Here is an 18870-nt window from a genome sequence, read left to right as displayed (position 1 = left end):
GCTTCCTTTGTTCTTACAGTTCTTTGGTAGTGTGTCATAGGAGCATACCAACATCAATTTAGTCACTCTCTTATTAGTTTTAAGCTTAAGGTAGGGTTTTACCTTCTTGGGTCATGTCTATCAACATGTGTCGGCCCCTCCATGCAGGGCCTACAGGGATAGTATGGGGAAGACAGAAGGCAGGACTGGTTAAGTGCTCCTCATGTTGCATCAAGTCTATACTATCTCCTAGCTATGTGACCTTGGGCTTGTTACTTAACACTCCAGGCCTCAGTTTCCCCTTTTGAATAGTGGGGATAATAACCATACCCACTTCACAGAGTTATTAGAGGCATCATTGAGTTAACCCAAGTAAAACACAGCACAGTGCCTGACATATTTTAGGGTATATAGACACAAGCCAGACCATAGTATCCTCATTCCCCCATCAAGTCCTGGTCCATGGTGCATATATCAACTCTTGTCCCAGACTCCAGCTTTCTTCCAATAAACAGCATCTTGGCTTCCCTCCTGCTACTTCCTTCCTCTCCCTGAACCTGTGGTGACCCCAGCTCGGCCTCCATCGACAATCTTGCAACCATCACACCTACTCTTGCTGTGTGACCCTAGGCAAGTCCATCCCATCTCTGGGCCTCAGTTTCCTCATCTGCAATATGGGAGGGGGAGTTAGATTAGGAGGTCCACGAGGGATTGCCCACTTCTAAGATTCTAGACTATTCCCTCCTCTTTCAAAGGCCCTTTGGTTTCAACAGTATACAGTACAACCAGAGCTTTAAACAACTGGCCAAAGCAAAAAGAATTGGAAAACGCTTTAATTTATTTACCATATGTGCCAAGACTTGTGCTCAGCATCCTGGAGTGTGTCAAACACTTGCATAGTGTCCGCTTACATGTGTTTGAAAATCTGGGTGAAGAGCTGGAGTTTCTCGTCGCAGGCCCCTTACAGTGCTTGTCCTGGGTCTGAAACAAGAACCTGCCTTGGAGCAGACACTGCAGCTGAGTTTCCACCTGGTCCCGGCCTCTGATCTTCCAGCTGCCATCGAACCAAAGAGCAATGAGGGGCGCTGCTCATAGAAGCCGAGGGCAATGGGGGCCAGGGGCTGCCCAGGGATGGAGGTGGTCCCAGAGAAGACACAGGTCTCCCTGCCGCCAGGTTCAGGTCCAGCACTTGCTTAAACATAACCTTGCACCTGACCCTTCTCTTGGTGTTTCCTTAGGCCTTTCGTGCATGACATGAATGGCTCTCAGGACCCTCATGGCTTGGTGGGAGGAGGGAGGCAGGGTGCTATTTGGGAATATCCTGGAGAGCTGACCCCGCAGAATGTCCCTGAAGTCTTGGTATGGCTACAGGTACCCCTTCTGTAGACATCCCAGGAGGACTATTCCAGGCTTCTCACCAATTTCAACCCACAGGTTCAGCTCCTTGGTACTGAAAACACTGCTGGGGAAGAAAGAGTCCACTTCTGGGCTCCTGCTTGGCCTCACCCGCCCCCCAGGCTTGGACTCTGGAGCGGCCCCAGCGAGGGCGAGGTTTCAGGAACAGCAGGGCTCTGTGGCCCTGGGAATCACAAATCAGAAGCGACAGCCCCTCCCTGCTCCCAGCACTTAAACCTCCTCACACCAGTCCTCAGTTTCTAGGACGTCAACCCCTAGGGTGCCTGGGCCATGATCCCACCAGGAGAAAGACAACAGATGGTGGTGTTTCAGATCCCAAGAAAGGCTGTGTGAACTTGGACAAGTCACTTGGCTTCTCCAAGCCTCTGTCTCCTTATCTGAAAAAGTGGAGTGATAATCTGGATTTTTCAGGATGCCCCTGAGGCTGAAATAAGATAGTAGCAGTGACAGGGCCTGGCAGAGAGGTGGGCATGCAGTGATGGCTTCCCTTTCCCTGGTGAAATCCTGGGCCAGCTGGTCAGCCAAGGACAGCCTCCAATGGCAAGGGAAGAGATGCCCGTGTGCTGAGGCTGCTTCCTGAGCCCAAGGAAGGGGCCAGCCCGGCTCCAGGGCCAGGTTAGAAGTGAACTTGAGCAGAGGAGAGCAGGGGGAAGGCCAGGAGGGGGTGGGGGCTGGGATCCACATCCAACCCTTGCAGATCTGCTACTGAGAAAACAGGCTTATGCTCCCTATCCTGCAGACAGGTCAGCCCCAGAGCAGACAAGGGGCTGTGGGGTGAGGACTCCAGCTTCCTCCTGGTGCGGTGCTCCAGCCCAAGGGGCTGTGGAGGGGAAGTTTGGGTTGGGGGGCTGGGCAGGAGGGCATTGAGCTTGGAGGAAGGTCTCAGCAGGCTGGAGCCAGTGAGCGAGGCAGATTCAACAGGGCTGGAGGACAGCTGGACGGAAGACGCAGTGACTGCAGTGGAGCCAAGGGACAGCGAGGGCAGAGGGGACAGGAGGGGGCCGGGGGAACCATGAGGCTGGGGATCTGGAGAGAGTTGCTGAGCAGAGGGAGAGGAAAGTGGGGTCTGGAACAGGCCTGACTGCTCCAGGCAGCCATGCTGTCCGTGGGGCACAGGGCCTGGGGGCTGCTCTGCCTGAGTCCAGCAGCTGGGGGGCATGGGAGCCAAGCAGGAGACACAGTCCATCGGGCACAGGCGCTCGTGCACACACAGGGTCCGACTCCACCACGCCAGCTCAGCTCGCAGAGCCTGGATCTCCTTCCGCAGGGCGTGGTTGTGTTTCTCCAGTGACTCGTGCTGCTGGAGGGAGATGCAGACGGGCAGGGAGGGGGTGTCAGCCAGCATCAGGGGCCCAGCATGAGTCCTGTTCCCCACCCCCAGGGTCCTCAACTTAGGAGTGAAGATACTATCACCATGCGCATGTCCAAGCTGGGGCCCCTTGGTGACTCTCTGGCCAGCTCGACTATCACCAGCAAGTCTCCCCCATTCTACCTCCTAATGGGGCTCAGATCTGCCTGCTCTCCTTCCTCACTGCCAATTCTCTGAGCCAGCTGGTCTCTGCCAGCCTACGATCTCCACTCGCCTGGGAGCTCCACCAGCCTCCTAACTGGGGTGCCCCCCAAAACCACCTCCTTCTCTTGGCCCAAAGGAGCCATTCGGCAACTGTGTCAATAACCAAACAGCACAGCACGACTCCCTGTGTGTGGCGGCCCCAGCTCACACCTCCAGCGTTATCTCTCCAATATCTGCTGCTCCCTCTCACTTCCTGTCCCACAGATGGACTCTGCTTCCTCGCCACATTTCCTGACTCCTCTGCCTGGGCACTCTTCCAGCACCCTCTTCCGGGGGCTAATCCTGATGTTGCCTTCTCATGGCAACTTAGACATCCTTCTGTCCTGGACACCTCTAAGCTGCCTAGAGCCGCTGCCAGACCTCCCCAGCGCCCAGAGCTCGCCCACCGAGGCTCTGTGGGAGGAGTCTGGGGTACTGTTTTACAAGTTGGCAGCATGGCTGTGTTCTATTCAGCATCCCTGAATCAGCATTTGTTAGGTTCTGTTCTGCTGAACACTGGGTTCTGAGAACCTACCAGGACAATCATCAACGTGCAGTTCTAAACAACCATTGATGATGACAACAATGGTGGAAAATGCAGAAAGAACTTTATTTCCACAACTCATCAGGCTGAATGACATAAAAATGTTGCTCAGGCCATGGACTCAAAGTTCTAACAGGCCTCAAAGCCACCAGCAGCCCCACTCTCAGGCTGGTCTCTGCATGTGGAATGATGTTTTTAAAACATGTCATTAGGAGCCGGCCCCGTGGCTTAGCGGTTGAGTGCGCACGCTCCGCTACTGGCGGCCCAGGTTCGGATCCCGGGCGCGCACCGACGCACGGCTTCTCCGGCCATGCTGAGGCCACGTCCCACATACAGCAACTAGAAGGATGTGCAACTATGACACACAACTATCTACTGGGGCTTTGGGGAAAAAAAAAAGGAGGAGGATTGGCAATAGATGTTAGCTCAGAGCCGGTCTTCCTCAGCAAAAAAAAAGAGGAAGATTAGCATGGATGTTAGCTCAGGGCTGATCTTCCTCACACACACACAAAAACAAACAACAACATGTCATTAGGTCACCCTTCACCTAAATTCTCCAAAAGCTTCAAGTCACCTTTAGAAAGTGAGTCACTCACTCACTCATTCGTTCATTCATTCATTCATTCATCTGCCTGGCTCCTCCATGAGAATATGAACCCTGGGGAGCAGGGGTGGGTGGGTGGGTTTTGGTCTGCTGTGTTCACAGCTGTGTCTTCAATGCTTAGAACTGTGCCCATCACACAAGAGACACTCAATAGGCATTTCTGGAGGAAATGACTAAACAAATGCATGAAATTTCTCCCCCTGCCAGGCAGGCACCATCCTGGGCATCAGTCCTCGCTCTCATGAAATCTACAGGGTGCTGCTCTCTCACACCGTGCCAGCGCTATTTCATTTGCCTGCAATGCCTTTTCTTACCTTCGTCCATTTGGAAAACTCCTGTTCATCCCTCAAGACCAGCTCAGACTTCATCTCTATATCACTTTGATGCTACTACCTGTGTGTTGCCCCCACCAATGCGTTCCCAGAGCACTTTATTCTAACTCTATCGTTCGCTCCCCAGGGAATTACTGAGTGTCTCCTATTTGTCAGGCACTGTTCCAGGTGATGGGGAAACAGCAGGGAACAGAAGAGTTCCCTGCCATCGTGGTGCTTACAGTCTGGTAAGGGAGATAAGCAATGAACAACATCTAAATATGTAACAGGTTAGTGCTAACAAGAAAAATAAAGCCGAGTAGCAATAAGAGGTCTCTTTAGATCAGATGGTTTAGAGAGGCCCTTCTGAGGCAGTGACATTTAAGCCAAACAACCGGAAAGAAGTGATGATCTAGCTGGACCACTGTCTGAGGGCTGAGGGAACAGCCAGGGCAGAGCCCCTTAGGCTGGATGCACTTGGTCAGTGAAGGAACAGGGAGAACAGAGCTCAGGATGTCAGGAGAGGAGGGCAGACAGGTGAGGGCGAGGGTTGCAGAGAGCACAGGGCCTTAGGGTGCAGAGCACTGTGACTCTTACTCATCACTCTAAGGACTAACATGTATGCAACCCCCCAAGGGCCAGGTCTGAGCCCAGGTCTGAGCCCAGCTCTTAATTCTCCTGCTGGGACAAACCGGTGGTACACTTTCTATCTACACAGAGGAAGAAGGGACGCTCCAAGGGTCAGGTTACCATCCAAGGTCAACTTGCCATGCCACGTCAAGAAGCAAGTGCAGGTGGAGCCCTCCCCTGCCCTACCGGGTTCCTTTGCCTCCTTTAGTCTCCACAATCCTGCCTGTGGGCCTGGATATCGTCCCCATTTTTGGATGAGGACAGTGAAACTCAGTGAAGGAAGTGACTTGTAGCTAATGAGTGCCACAGCTGTGACTCTAAAGCCAGCCCATCTTCACCCTGAACTAGAGTGTGTCACAGTGTGGTCCTGGCCACCCACATCAGGACCCTGACAGGCAGGGAGGGGGAAGGGGCAGGGATCTGCATTTTAACGAGTGTCTGAGCTGGTCAGGTGCTGGGTTCTCCCCGTTTCCCTCCACCTCCCGTCTCCTCCCCCTAGACTGGGGACACCTTGAGGGCAGAGCTGGCTGCGGAGGCACCTTTGTGTCTCTGAAGCCCAGCATGTATTTGGCACACAATTTACACTCAACACCCAGGAATTTCCAAATCTCAGTCGCAGAGCCCTTCCCTCCTCCCCAACTCAGGTGGCCTGGGAACACACAGCAGTGTAGGGAGAACTGCTCATAGGAGGATGGAGAAGAGGTGGCCGGGCCAGGTGAGTGGAGTCAGGGCCGAGAAGAGAGGCGTCCCCCACCTGATGCAGGGCGTCTGCCTTGTCCGTGTGCTTCCGCCGGCTGCGCTGGGCAGCCGCTCGGTTCTTCTGTTTCTTCTTCAGCTGCCTCTGATGCTCCTTGGGGTCCTGGAGGGCGGAGAGGGAGCTCAGGGTCCAGGCAGGGGCTTGTGCCCTCCCTCCTGGCTGTCTGTAAAGCCACGCCCTTCTGGCTCCCCGCCCCCTGGCGCCCACACACCCCATGGGGCCCACACACCCCATCGCTGCCAACACAGCACACCTGGTTGGAAAGCCAGCCTCACCCACATGTCCTGCTCACAGCATGTTGGGGGAGGACAATTGAGGAAGCTGGGAGCCGATATTTGAACCCAGACAGGACTGACTTCACACCCACGCTCTCCTTACTGGCCCTGTCGTTCTGGGCAAGTCACTCCTCTGAGCTGAGGCACCTCATCCGTATAATGGAGGCACCTGTGCCTTCCTCACAGCCCATAAAGCAGGCAGCCCAGGGCCAGCCACGAGCCAGGGGTTAATAGAGGTCAGCTCCTGCTATTCTGGTTGCTACTATTTCCCTAGCCCTGAGCTCCATCTGAGAGGGCAGGGCTGAGGTCTGATTCAGCTCCACATCCCATGCCCAGCTCAGGCCCAAAGCTGATCTTCATGTCCTCAACAAATATTTATTGAGCACCTACTGTTTGCCCGGCACTGACTGAGGGGACACAGCAGCGAACAAAACAGGCAAACTCCCCGCCTTTGTGTTGCTCACATTCTGGGGGGAGAGCAACCTCGAATGAATGAATCGAGCATCCTTTTGACAGGACAGTGGACTCAAAGTTGACACCTGTGACCCTGGCTGAGGTCGCTATGCTCCTAGGTTCATGGCCACAGCAGGCCCATTCCAGGTGACTGGAACCTCGGGGCAAGACCGGCAGTGAAAGAAGAGGGGTGGCTTCCGTGCCTGGGTCCTGGGAGAGGGCCAGGGCCTCCAAGGGGAAACATGCTGGAGAATTTGGAGAGGGAGACGGCCATAAGGGCAGTGAGGGGAGGACAGGTGGGTTAGGAGAGAGCAGTATTCAGAGGCCGGGTTCTAAGCTGGAGGCTGGGATCTGCAATATGAGACCTGGAAAGCCCTCATTCCAATCCCCTGGGGAAAGTGAGGCCCAGAGAAGGGGTGTGTGGAGCCCACGGTACACAGCTCATGTACACAGAGCTGGGACTAGGGGCTCTGACCACATCCCTCCCTGCCTGGGCACTGGGGACCCTCGGGCACATTCCCCTTCTCATCCCTGTCCCTGGTCCCTGTACTCACTGTCCCAGTCTGCAGCTCATCCTCCCCGCAGAGGCGCATGGCTTGGCCAGGGGTGCAGAGGCTCACATCCAAGGTGTTCCTCGGTGCTGTGACCTCCCAATGCCCTCTGGGGGCCCAAGGAAGTGGCAGCTCTTTAAATCACCAGTGACCACCCCGCCCCCAGCAAGCCAAGTTTCAGTTTCTCCTAAAGCAACCGGCTGCTCAGAATCCCTGGCTCGGGTTGGCTCACGTGGCTGGAATTTCCTAACATGAACTGGCCTTCCGGTTGGGCCCCTTCTCTGGGAGGAGGGCAGTGGAGGGTGGCCAGAGGAGGGGAGATGGAAGGTCAGGTGTGGGGAGGGTGTTCTGGGGGAGGGAGGGCAGGCTGCCAGGGACAGAGCCAAGAGGAGAAGTCAAGGGGGACTGAGGGCTCATGTGGGATATGAGAGCACCTCTAGGCTGTGGAATTGGAGGAGTCCAGGTTCACAGCCCACCTCTGGCACATTGGAGCTGTGCAGCTTTGAGAAGCTGATTCACCCTCTCTGAGCCTTAGGTTCCTCATCTGGAAAGGGTGTGAAGGGATGATACAAATATCCCCTCACAGACTGGATGTAAGAAGGAACCAGCAAGATAGTACAACCACCCCCAAACCCTCTGAGACCAATGTTGAGGCATGTCTGCAAAGATAAGCAATGGCCTTAAAATAGGAGGACAGATGGTTAAATGACTGTGTTTTCATTCAACAGACCACGCAGCAATAGAGAGTGACGTTCACCAATTAGGAGCGCGGCTTCCAAGCTATGTGACTTGGGTACATAATTTCACCCTTCTGTACCTGTGTTTCCAAATCTGTAAAGTGGGGATAAAAAGAATTTTGCTGTGACTATCAGATGAGTTAAGGCAGGTACGACACCTGAAACCATGCCTGGTGCAGAGGAAAGGCTGAACAGATATTCGCAACGTATGACATGATGGAAGATTCAAAGCTGCCCCTAGCATCGCACCTACAAGTCCACAACATCCAATTGTATGAAAATAACAAGCTGCCACAAGATCTGAACAGAACTTCTGTAGGGTTTAATAATATGGATTTGTAAATATGTAATAAAAGTATAAAAATATGCATAGCAATAAGAAACACAAAATTCGGAGAGTGGTGGCCTCAGTGGGGGACTGAGGGTGACACACAGGGACTTCAGTTATGCCTGTGGTGTTTCGTTGCTGAAACTGTGGGAACACAGTTCTCTGTGATGACATTAGTATCTGCACTTTGGGGTATACCTGAAGTGTTTCATAATAAAAACTTCTATTCAAGACCTGGAGAACCCCACAGCCCCAGGCAAACCTGCATGCTTGTATCTCTGAGAGAGACCATGCTGGGGAGGGACATCTGTTTGGGGGATGGAGGAGCCAATAGCCCCTCTCCAAGAACCGTGTGGCAACTGATGTGCAATGCATTCCTGTGGTCTGGTGCGAGCATCTGGTGGTTGTGCCTGAGTCCTGAGGGCTCAAGACTGATGGCGTGGGATCACAGGAATGGCAGATACTGTGGATTTGATCTTCTGATAGGTAATCGTGTCTTGGAATACTGTGTTGAATTCACAGCTGCCTCTGAGCTTATTAGAAAAGAGCACTGCAATTGATTAACAATGTCTGCCATGCCATGATTGATTAGTGATGTCTGTCATGAGCAGGGCATGGAGATTGTCAGTTTCTTGCTATGCCTAGAGCTGGGCATCATACCAGTTTGGGCTTTAGAGTCAGAAGACTTGACTGACTCCTGACACTCTATTTGCCAGGTCTATTGCCTTGAGGTGACAAATCATACCTAATTTACAAAGTTGTTTTGAAGATAAAAAAGAATGATGAAAAGAAAGCACTTTGCATACATTATTGTAAAGTACTATCCGGCTAGAATCCATTCCCATTCCTGAGATTTGTGGAAATGCAGGATTAACGCAGGCTCATAGTTTAAAAGGCTTGAGTGGGTGGGACCCGGCATGATAACCCCTCCTTGCTTGTGAGGGGCCTGGGAACAGAGGCTGAAGTGGGGCACCCCCTGCAGAGAGGCATCCCCAATTTCTCTGAATTATTTTTGTTTGCCAGAAACCAGGAGGGCTGGGGCTCTTGCCTGAGGCGGGCACCTGAGGGGCTCATTAAGCCAGTCCATGAACTCCCCAGGGAAGGATCCAGGGGAGGCAAGTGCATGACATAACCAAGAAAAAACATCTGGTGGGGGGAGTGGCTAGGGCCCAAGTGTTCCCCACTCCACCCCAAGCCCCAGACCTGAACCCCCCCCAGTCATCCCCTCTCAAGACCCTGGCTTCGGGTGGAAGAGAGACAGCCAGCAAGTGTGCCTGTGGCCCCTCCCAGGAGGCTGTAGCCCTGGAGGAAGACGGAAGCGTTCATGGCTTGATCTCCCTGAGGAATGGCAGGGAGGGAGGGACAGGGAGTGGGTAATGTTTAACCATGAATGGCTATGTCAGGCTTCCCCGCAGAGGTGGATGCCCTCCCAGGCTGGCAGGGCAGGCTTCAGGGCCATCCAGTCCAACCTCTCACTTAGAAGGCAAGGAAACTAATGCTCAGAGCGGCTAGGTTGCCCTGCGGGAGCCGGGAGAGCTGGAGGGAGGACACATCTCTCTCCCCCAAGCTCTCAGTCCTTCTCCACACCCAATGAGGGAGGCCTGGTCCAGAAGTTCAAAGCCTGCAGCCCCGGTGGGTGAAGGCTCAGAGGTCTCCCAAAACCAGAGCTGCAGACTGAGCTCCTGGGCAGCAGGACTGTTGCCGGTCTTACTCTCTGAAGTATCCCCAAAGCCCCAAGCACTGCCTCCACATAATAGGTGCTCAACTAATGAATAAGCAAATGCAAGTCCAGCAGGCAGCTTGCCAGGAACCCAAAAAGCTTCTTGGACGAGTAAAGAAAATTCTGCTTTACTCATTCCCACTGGACCTGCCCTGAGTTCCCGGGGGGGGCCTCTCCCTAACCAGCCTCTTCATTTCACCAGCTAGGAAACTGAGGCACGGGAAGCGGACGGTCACACGGCTGGTCTGGGAGAAGCTAGGAGGCACTGATGCATCCTAGCTGTCCCAATTCCTTCCCACACCTCTTGGGGTTGGAGAGATGCCGGGGTCTCCAGCTGCCCAGGATGAGGACCCTCTTTCTAGGTCCCCCATGTGCACTCTTCGTTTGAGGCCTGGTCTCCTCAGGGCACCTCGAGGGAGCTTCAGATGATGGACAGCAGAGAAAGAGGCCAGGTGGCTGCTGGGGGGCTGAGGCTGGCTATCGACTTCCCACTCGCAACTGTGGATGGGCCTGCGGGGGAGCTAAGCCTCAGCTGGGACAAGTTGACAACCCAACGGGGTGTGGGGCACGCCCAGCACATCGACTGGGAGGGCAGGGCAGGAGGGTAATGGCCTTCTGCCTCTGTGGGGACATCTGCGGCGGGCAGGGGGCACTTCCCGTTGGAGAGACCAGAGAAGGCTTTCCAGAGAAGGAGCTCTTTAGGAAAGACATTGAAGGATGGGCAGGCTCGATCCTGGGCCTGGAACTTGATCTTGGGCAAGTGACTTAACCCACCTCTTTATGCCTCATCTGTAAAATGGGGATAACAATGTAAGGAGTTGACAAAGTCATATATGTAAAGGGCTTTGAACAGTGCCCGGCACACAGTAAGTCACATAAACATTTGTTATACTTTTCACAAACGCACTCAATAAATATTTGATGAATTTTTTGTTCACATAACAACAGGCTTGTATTTTATTTCATTATTATTATTTGTTGTTGTTGTCGAGGAAGATTTGCCCTGAGCTAACGTCTGTGCCACTCTTCCTCTACTTTGTATGTGGGCTGCCGCCACAGCATGGCTGCTGACAAGTGGTGTAGGTCCGTGCCCAGGGAACCGAACCCAGGCAACCAAAGTGGAGCACACCGAACTTAATCACTAGGCCACAGGGCTGGCCCCTCATTACTATCAATTTTAAGGAAAAAATGGTGGAGAGCAAGAACAGGAATGAGATTTTTTCTTCTAATGAAATACCTTTCTAATGAAAAAAAAAGTTCATGACTGAGTCCACAGGTAAGAAGCAGCATTTAATATTTGATGTAAATTGCTCAAAATTTCTCATGCTTACAAAGGAGTCTCAATAAGAGATGGGAAATAAGGATTCTCTGGATTAACAGTTTTATAAATGATCTAACTCAAGCTTAAGACACTGATGAGTCTAGAGTGTACCAGCTTCAGGCATGGCTGGATCATGATGCTCAAACAATGTCATCAGGAGTCAGCGTCTCATGCTATCTGCTCTCTTCTGGGCTGGGTACATTCTCAGGCAGGGCCTGCTCATGGTAGTAAGATGGCCGCCAGAAACACCAGCTTAGCTGCCCCAAGAGGGGACACCTCCCTCCACTCCCTGCCACTTTCCCAACAGTTCCAACAAAGGTCCCAGGCCTGCCTCTCTTTGCTCTGGCTTGAGTCATGTAGCTAATTCCTGATATCAGTCGCTGTGGCCAGGAGCTAAGGGGAGAAGGGCAAGACTGGGGTCCCAGACCCATCCTGGAGCCTAGGGGATAGGGTCAGCCCCATCTTAACCATACGGTGAGGAAGGGCAACTCCCCAAGGGCATCAGGTGCTGTTGGTGGGAGATGCAGGAATGGACGCTAGGCTGAAGCCACCTCCCGCTCAGATTCAGATGCGAGGAAGCTGCTGCTCAGCGGTACACCCCGTGGCCGAGTCACAGCCCCAGGTGGGACGGACTCGATGCCCCATGTCTCTCTGACACCAAGCCCGGCACTCTTTCCATTACTTCACAGGGACCTGTGGGCTGGAAAGCAAAGGCTTGCTGAGGGGACAGTTCCAGATAACTGAACGCCGGGCAGGAACCGGGGCCTGCGACATCGTGGGGACTCCCCAGGGCCTAAGGAGGAAAGGACTGACTTTCACTTCAGCACAGCACCTTGTGAACACTCACTAAAGCCGGAATCTGCGAATAGCCGGGCCTCCCAGGAACTGGGTGACTTCACCGGGGCTCTGTGACACCATCAGTGCCATTCTCGGCAGCAGCTGGTGGACGATCCCACCCCCTAGTCTTGCCGGGCCCTCTGCCACCTCCACAGCTTTGTGCCTCTGATTCTCCACTATTCCTTTAACATCACAGCTTTCCAAGAAGCTGACTCCAACTTTTGGAAGTGGGCAGGGAGCATAAATAATAAATAACTGAGCCCTGAAGCGCTGGTGGGCCTCCCGGGCTTTGCGGGATGTGGCAGTGGTGACCACAGCTCCTGGATTTTCCCAGGTGCTCCAAGTCCCAGACTGGCTTGGGTTCAAATCCCTGCTCTGCCACTTCTAGCTGTGTGACCTTGGACAAGGTCCTTGGTTTCTCTGGGCCTCAGTTTCCTTGTCTGTAAAATGGGGATAACACGCTTGCTCTGCCAGGGCTGTCATGACCCCTGAAACCACATATGGAAAGTGGTTACCAGCGAGCTCCCTCCTGTCCCAGTGTCCCTGGCTGGGCCTCCCTTGTGATGTCACATTCCCACTGTCCACTGCAGATGGCAGAGAACCCTAGGCTGGGCACCCTGCTGAGATTCTGGACCCTGGAGAGAAAGGACTGTCACTCCGGCCTTCTAGGGAGCCTTTCCACCCCTCAAATGGCTCTCTCTCTTCTTATCTTCTCTGTGGGTTCTGAGAAGGCAGGAAGAGCTCCGAGAGGCAGGAAGGCCTCACTCAGAGACCAGTGCGGGGAAGCGGCCAGCCAGGGTTACGAGCAAGGGCCTGGAGGGCTAGGCTGGGGTGGGGGATAAAGCCTAATCTAGTGTGGCCTGCAACTCACAAGCAACAGACAAGAGAGTGCTTGCCTTGACAGACTCAGCCCAAGGACCAGACCAAGGGTGCCAAGAGCTTTGGCGAGGCAGGCTGGCAGTCGGTCATGGTCAGAGGATTCTAGAGATCGTCCATCCAGTCTCCTTGCTTTACAGCTGGGGAAACTGAGGCTCAGCGAGAGGAGGGGATTTGGCCAAGTGCAAGGAGGTGGCAGAGCAGGCAGGCCGGGTTCTGCCGCAGCCCCGGCGTGCTCTTCCCATCTTGCTCCTCGCTGATCCAGCTAATGTGTCCCGGTCCCGGAGTGGAAACAACGGGGACACAAGGCATCCTCGGAAGGGCAGGGAGCGTTTGTACCTGTGGTGGCAACTGCTGTGGGTCAGCAGCGGAAGGATCGCCAACCCACGCTGAAGCACCACTGAAGGTGGGGCCTCCCACAGGTTCCTGAAGCCGGGAGGGGCCCGTGCAGAAGGAAGGCTAGGAAGGGGTCCCAGGAGAACGGGGTTCACCGCAGTTCACACGCTACCGTTTCCTCATATGTAAAATGGAGGACTGTGACAACTTACCTTTCAGGGCCCCTCGTGCTGTGGCTGGAGGCTGGGGCCAGCCGGAGGCCTCTCGGGAGATGGACACCTCTGAGCCCGAAGGGTCCGTGCCATTTGAGAGAATAGAGGGGGCTCTTTACCGAACAAGGGGCTGAACATTGAACTGAGGGTGGGTGCGTGGGCACAGGAGACCTGGCTTCCTCTCCTGGCACGGCCACTCACCTGCCTTCCCCTCCAGGCCTCAGCTCCCCTCAGACACCTGCCGGGAGAGGGTGCCTCTAAGATGTCCTCCTTGGTTTGGGCCTGGTCTGGGAGTTGGCATCTGTGGGATGTCAGAGGGTGGGGACCAGGTCTGCCTTGGTCTGGAGGCAGAGAAGTCTGGTGGTTAGAACAAGGCTGACTAGGCTCTGATGCTTTCTGACCAGGTGAGCAGCTAGAAAGCAGTTAAGGGACGCTCTGCCTCTGTCCCTTTTACTCAACAGATATTAACTGAGCATCTACTATGTGGCAGGCCCTGTTCTAGGGGCTGGGAGACATCTGTTTAAAAAAAAAGACCCAATACCAGAAGCGGAGGGTGGAGGGAGGGGAAAGGGAGGAAAGTGATCAAAAGATACAAACTTCCAGTTTTAAAATAAATAGGTAATAGGGATGTAATCTACAACATGACGACCACAACTAACACTGCTGTACCACATATAGGGAAGTTGTTAAGGGCATAAGTCCTAAGAGTTCTCATCACAAGGAGAACATTTTTTTCCCTTCTTTCTTTTCTTTTTTATTGTATGTATATGAGAAGATGGATGTTAGCTAAACCTATTTTGATGATCATTTCACAATATATGTAATCAAACCATCATGCTGTACACCTTAGACTTATACAGTGATGAATGTCAATTATTTTCAATAAAACTGGAAAAATAAAAGATTCAAATCCCTGTCCTCGTGGAGCTTCCACTCTAGTGGGGATGGAGGGGTGGGGAGAATAAATGTAATACATTAAGGGAATTGTAGATGCTGGCAGAAGGCCTTCCATGTCATGGGGGAGGATGGAGCAAAGTAAGAGATTTGGGGAATGTGAGTGGGGGATCGGGCATTTTCAGATTTAAACAGGGCGGTCAGGCTGGGCCTCACTGAGACATCTGAACAAAAAAATTTTTTGAGGGGCCGGCCCCATGGCTTAGCGGTTAAGTGCGTGCGCGCTCCGCTACTGGCGGCCCAGTTCGGATCCCAGGCACGAACTGACACACCACTTCTCTGGCCATGCTGAGGCCACGTCCCACATACAGCAACTAGAAGGATGTGCAACTATGACATACAACTATCTACTGGGCCTTTGGGGAAAAACGAGGAGGAGGATTGGCAATAGATGTTAGCTCAGAGCCGGTCTTCCTCAGCAAAAAGAGGAGGATTGGCATGGATGTTAGCTCAGGGCTGATCTTCCTCACCTAAAAAAAAAAATTTTTTTTGAGACATTGGACATTTGAGTGAAGAACTGAAGAGAGGGAGATGCCAGGGAGGTAAGGGTTAGGGGCGGTGGGAATAGGCAGGCCTGGTGGGTTGGAGGATTGGTAAGGGGAGGGGGAGGAGGAGGTGATTGGGGGCAGAGTGCCTGGGGTGGGGGTGGGGGGCATTCACGTAGGCCACTGGAGACCTGGGGCTCTAACTCTGAAAGATACAGGACAGTGGAAGGCTCTGAGCAGAGGCTGCTGCAGCTGTCTAGGTGACGGGAGGCCCTGGCTCACCTGTCAGGTGGAGATAAGAGTGGTACCTGGCTCTCAGGTTGCTGAGTGAAGGCCCAGCAACTCCTCCTCCTGATTCCCCAGCCAGGACCTGTGGAGACAAGAAGCATCGGCACAGCCGTGCCTTTGAGGACGGCACAGGTACAGGTGAGGTGGACGTGGGTGCAGTTGTTGGAAGAGCTCAGATTTTCGAGTCGTTCCCCACTCCTAAGGTTCTAGAAAGGTCTGAGGATGTCAGGTGCCCGTGGGTGGCTGGCAGGGGTGTGAGTAACAGCTTATTTTGCCATCTGGAAGTTGGAGAGAATACCTCCTCTGCCTCCCACGCGAGGCAGCTGGGCTGAGACCTGTTACAAAGATGCTAGAACACTCTGATACCATCTGAGGCATTCAGCTATGGCTTGCACGGTGGACACACCCACTGGGGACAGGGCCACCCTTGGATACTTAACGCCTACAGGAAGATAGGAGGCGAGATTTTTAGAGCAGGCCAGGGCCAAACTGTGGTCTATAGGCATCTGCCATTTCAGTGATTAGGTTTCATTCAACCTTCCAGTTCTTTGTTTACTAATTAGTAGGACAAAACCTACACTTGGGTATGCTGCCACCAAGTGCTGGTTTGTGCTTCTGTCATGTGCATGTGGTCCAAAAATTAAACTTGTATCACAGATGTGTCTCACCAGAGAAAAACGGGATTTCTCTTATCAAAACTGTAACTGTAAACAACCTCATATAAACATTATAGTTTAAAACAATCAGATAGAAAATGCATCTAGAACAAGTTTAAAATATTTATATACACAAATAAACACTTGGGTATACTTCTTGCTAATGCTCAATGATCAGCAATTATAATTTAAGCAAGGTCTTCCCCCCCGGCTTTTGTTGTTGTTGTTCCAGAATAAAAAGAGTTTTGTTATTTTTCCTTTATGATTATAAAGGTGATACACGAAGTGGAATGGCTGGATCAAACAGGCTCTACCTCTTAAAATTAAAACGATAATGCCAAATTTTCCTCCCCAGACATTGGGAAATCATGCCTTTTAAAAAGCCATCTTGGGCCGGCCCCGTGGCTTAGCGGTTAAGTGCACACGCTCCGCTGCTGGCAACCCGGGGTTCGGATCCCGGGCGCGCACCGCTTCTCCGGCCATGCTGGGGCCGCGTCCCACATACAGCAACTGGAAGGATATGCAGCTATGACATACAACTATCTACTGTGGTTTTGGGGGGAAAAAATAAATAAATAAAATCTTTAAAGATCAAATTTCATTAAAAAAAAAAAAAAGCCGTCTAGAACCCCATCCTCAAGCTACAATCCATTTACTTAGTCCCAAGAAACTCTCCCTTCAAAAGCAGGTTTCACAGCTGTCAGGATTTGGGTATTTTAATTTCATGATTCTTTCTTGTGAATATATATATTCACAGTTATATGTAACTACAGCTCTATACATCTTCTTGCCCAGTTTTCCTCCAAAGGTATTCCCCATAGATTTTATTTCCTTAAGAGCACTCTTTCCTCCTTTCCACAAGGCAAATGAAAATACGCCTGTCGCTAGGGCCTCACACTTGTCTTTAAAAGCCCCCACCCCACCCAGCCCCCTGATTTCTAGCTACTGGCAATCATTCTTCAAAAGTTAAATACAGGGGCCAGCCCGGTGGCATAGCAGTTAAGTGCATGCGTTCCACTTCGGCGGCCCAGGGTTCGCAGGTTCGGACACCGGGTGCGCACCGATGCACCGCCTGTCAAGCCATGCTGTGGTAGCATCCCATATAAAGTAGAGGAGAATGGGCACGGATGTTAGCCCAGGGCCAATCTTCCTCAGCAAAAAAAAAAAAAAAAAAAGAGGAGGATTGGCAACAGATGTTAGCTCAGGGCTAATCTTCCTCACACACACAAAAAAAAGTTAAATACAGTTACTTCCTGGTCTACTGTTTCAGAGCTTCCAGGTTGTTTTTTTAATTGATATTCATTGTAACCCCACTATGTGGCCCCTGGGAAGCTACAAGGGCAGCTTGGACATGGCAGGGCTTTAACCCTGGCATTGAAACAAGGATTTTAGTGCTAATGGCAGCAGTAAAGTAAAACAATCCAGAAGTGCTTCAGGTAATCATTTTAAGTTTCCCTCAAACCAACTCCAGAGTTAACAGTGGAATTGCTCTGATTTTCACACTTTGTGACTGTGCCTCTCAGAAGTACACACATCCATATAAATATCTGAAACAGACGGTTCAACAAATACCACTTATCTTTACTTCATGGGCAAAGGCAGCAATGTTTTCTGTTCCGTTCATTCTATTTAAATTTTGCTCATGCTACTAGGTTGAACCATACGAAACTGGTATCTTTGTAGTCAAAACGGTCGAATATGGGTGATTTCATATGGTTCAACGTATTTGTGACACCAAAGTAATTTCACAATCTACCTAATGGGCTGCATCCTATAGTTTGAAAAACATTCTTTAGTGGGTTATTGTTATTTTAAAATTGAAATTCGCCTTTTTTACTTAACATGGCACGGACATCTTTCCATGCAGGTGCATTAACACTCCTCCTCACCTTTCTCCAAGCTTCATGGAATTCACCACACATGCATACCCCAAGCAGGGTAACTGATCCCCACTGAAGGCACTTCAATTTTTTCCAGTTTCTTGCTATTCCACACCATGCCACAGAGAACTTCCTTGTCATAAATGTTCACTTGCTGGTGCTAGAATTTCTGTAGCAGAGACTCATGGAGATAGGACGGCAGGCACACTGTGATCTCAGTTGTGTCTTAAAGCCTTTGAATAGGAGTTACGCCCACTTTGTTCCCTTGGGTGTGCTTGGTGGAGGGTAAATAGTGCTGTCCCAGGGGGCCCAGCCAGGCACCCCGTTCTGTCCAGCCCTCCCTTGTCCACAACCTTCTTCTGCAGGATGGGAAGGTCCAGACCACTCCAGATCTCTCCCTCTCCAGACCAACACCATGGAGGGACCAGGAAACGCAGTGCACTTGACTGTCGACCAGACCTGAGTTTAAATCGCTGCCCAAGCTCCTTAAACTCTGACTCCACTATCACATCTACAAAAAGGAAATAAACCTCTCAGGGTTGCCAGGGGGATGAAGTAGAAAGCACGGAGTGCTTTGTAAACAACTACACAGAAGTTAGCCGTTATCTTCAGCCGGTGCCTGACTGTTCTTTCCCACGCATCAGACAAAGCCTACTCTGGGCTGCCTACTCATATTTATCTTGTAGAGGGCTGGAAGGAGGGCTCAAAACAAGACAACAAAGCTCACCCTTCTGAGTTTACAATCTGCCTAGTCCCTTGCCTCAGTTTCCTCACTTTTTCTGGACTTGAGCGCCAAGGTAAAGAACCAAACTCTTGGACAACGTCATTCATTCAACAACAAACCACCTACTATATGCCAGTCGCTGTGCTAAGCGCCCGGTGAGCCTCAATTTTCTCAGTGGCAAAATGAATCGTGCTTCTCAACAGAGAAACGATGGGCATCTCGGGCAGGCCAATTCTTTGTGCGGGTCTGTCCTCTGCCCTCTAAAGGACAGGGACTCTACCTTGCCATTGGGACAACCCAATGACGCCCCTGCACAAACGGCCCCTGGGAGGCATTTTCGCCCTCGATGGAGAACCCTCGGCCCACCGTCTCCCATCTGAGGAGCCAGGGAAAGGGGGAGGCCCAAGATGCGCAGGATCTGGACCACGTTTCCGGGGCACAGAG

General features: G+C 52.1%; 1 protein-coding gene across 2 annotated transcripts; it reads right to left on the bottom strand.

The window, feature by feature from the left end:
- Positions 1 to 352: 352 nt before the first annotated feature.
- BATF2 (basic leucine zipper ATF-like transcription factor 2) lies at positions 353 to 16263 on the bottom strand. Of its 2 annotated transcripts, none has more exons than XM_058526473.1 (4): positions 15161 to 16263; positions 13641 to 13740; positions 5791 to 5895; positions 353 to 2695 (listed from the first exon to the last, which is right to left on the bottom strand). In XM_058526473.1, exons 1-4 carry the CDS (start codon positions 15265 to 15267, stop codon positions 2012 to 2014), a joined length of 996 nt encoding a protein of 331 aa, XP_058382456.1. In that variant the 5' UTR covers positions 15268 to 16263; the 3' UTR covers positions 353 to 2011. The 2 variants fall into 2 exon arrangements, with proteins under 2 accessions (XP_058382456.1, XP_058382457.1); XM_058526474.1 differs by lacking the exon at positions 15161 to 16263 and adding an exon at positions 7076 to 7903 and having other exon boundaries at positions 13641 to 13699.
- Positions 16264 to 18870: the final 2607 nt, after the last annotated feature.

Source organism: Diceros bicornis, chromosome 31 (genome assembly GCF_020826845.1).
Source record: "Diceros bicornis minor isolate mBicDic1 chromosome 31, mDicBic1.mat.cur, whole genome shotgun sequence".
NCBI lineage: Eukaryota > Metazoa > Chordata > Mammalia > Perissodactyla > Rhinocerotidae > Diceros > Diceros bicornis.
This window is presented reverse-complemented; position numbering and strand designations above follow the sequence as displayed.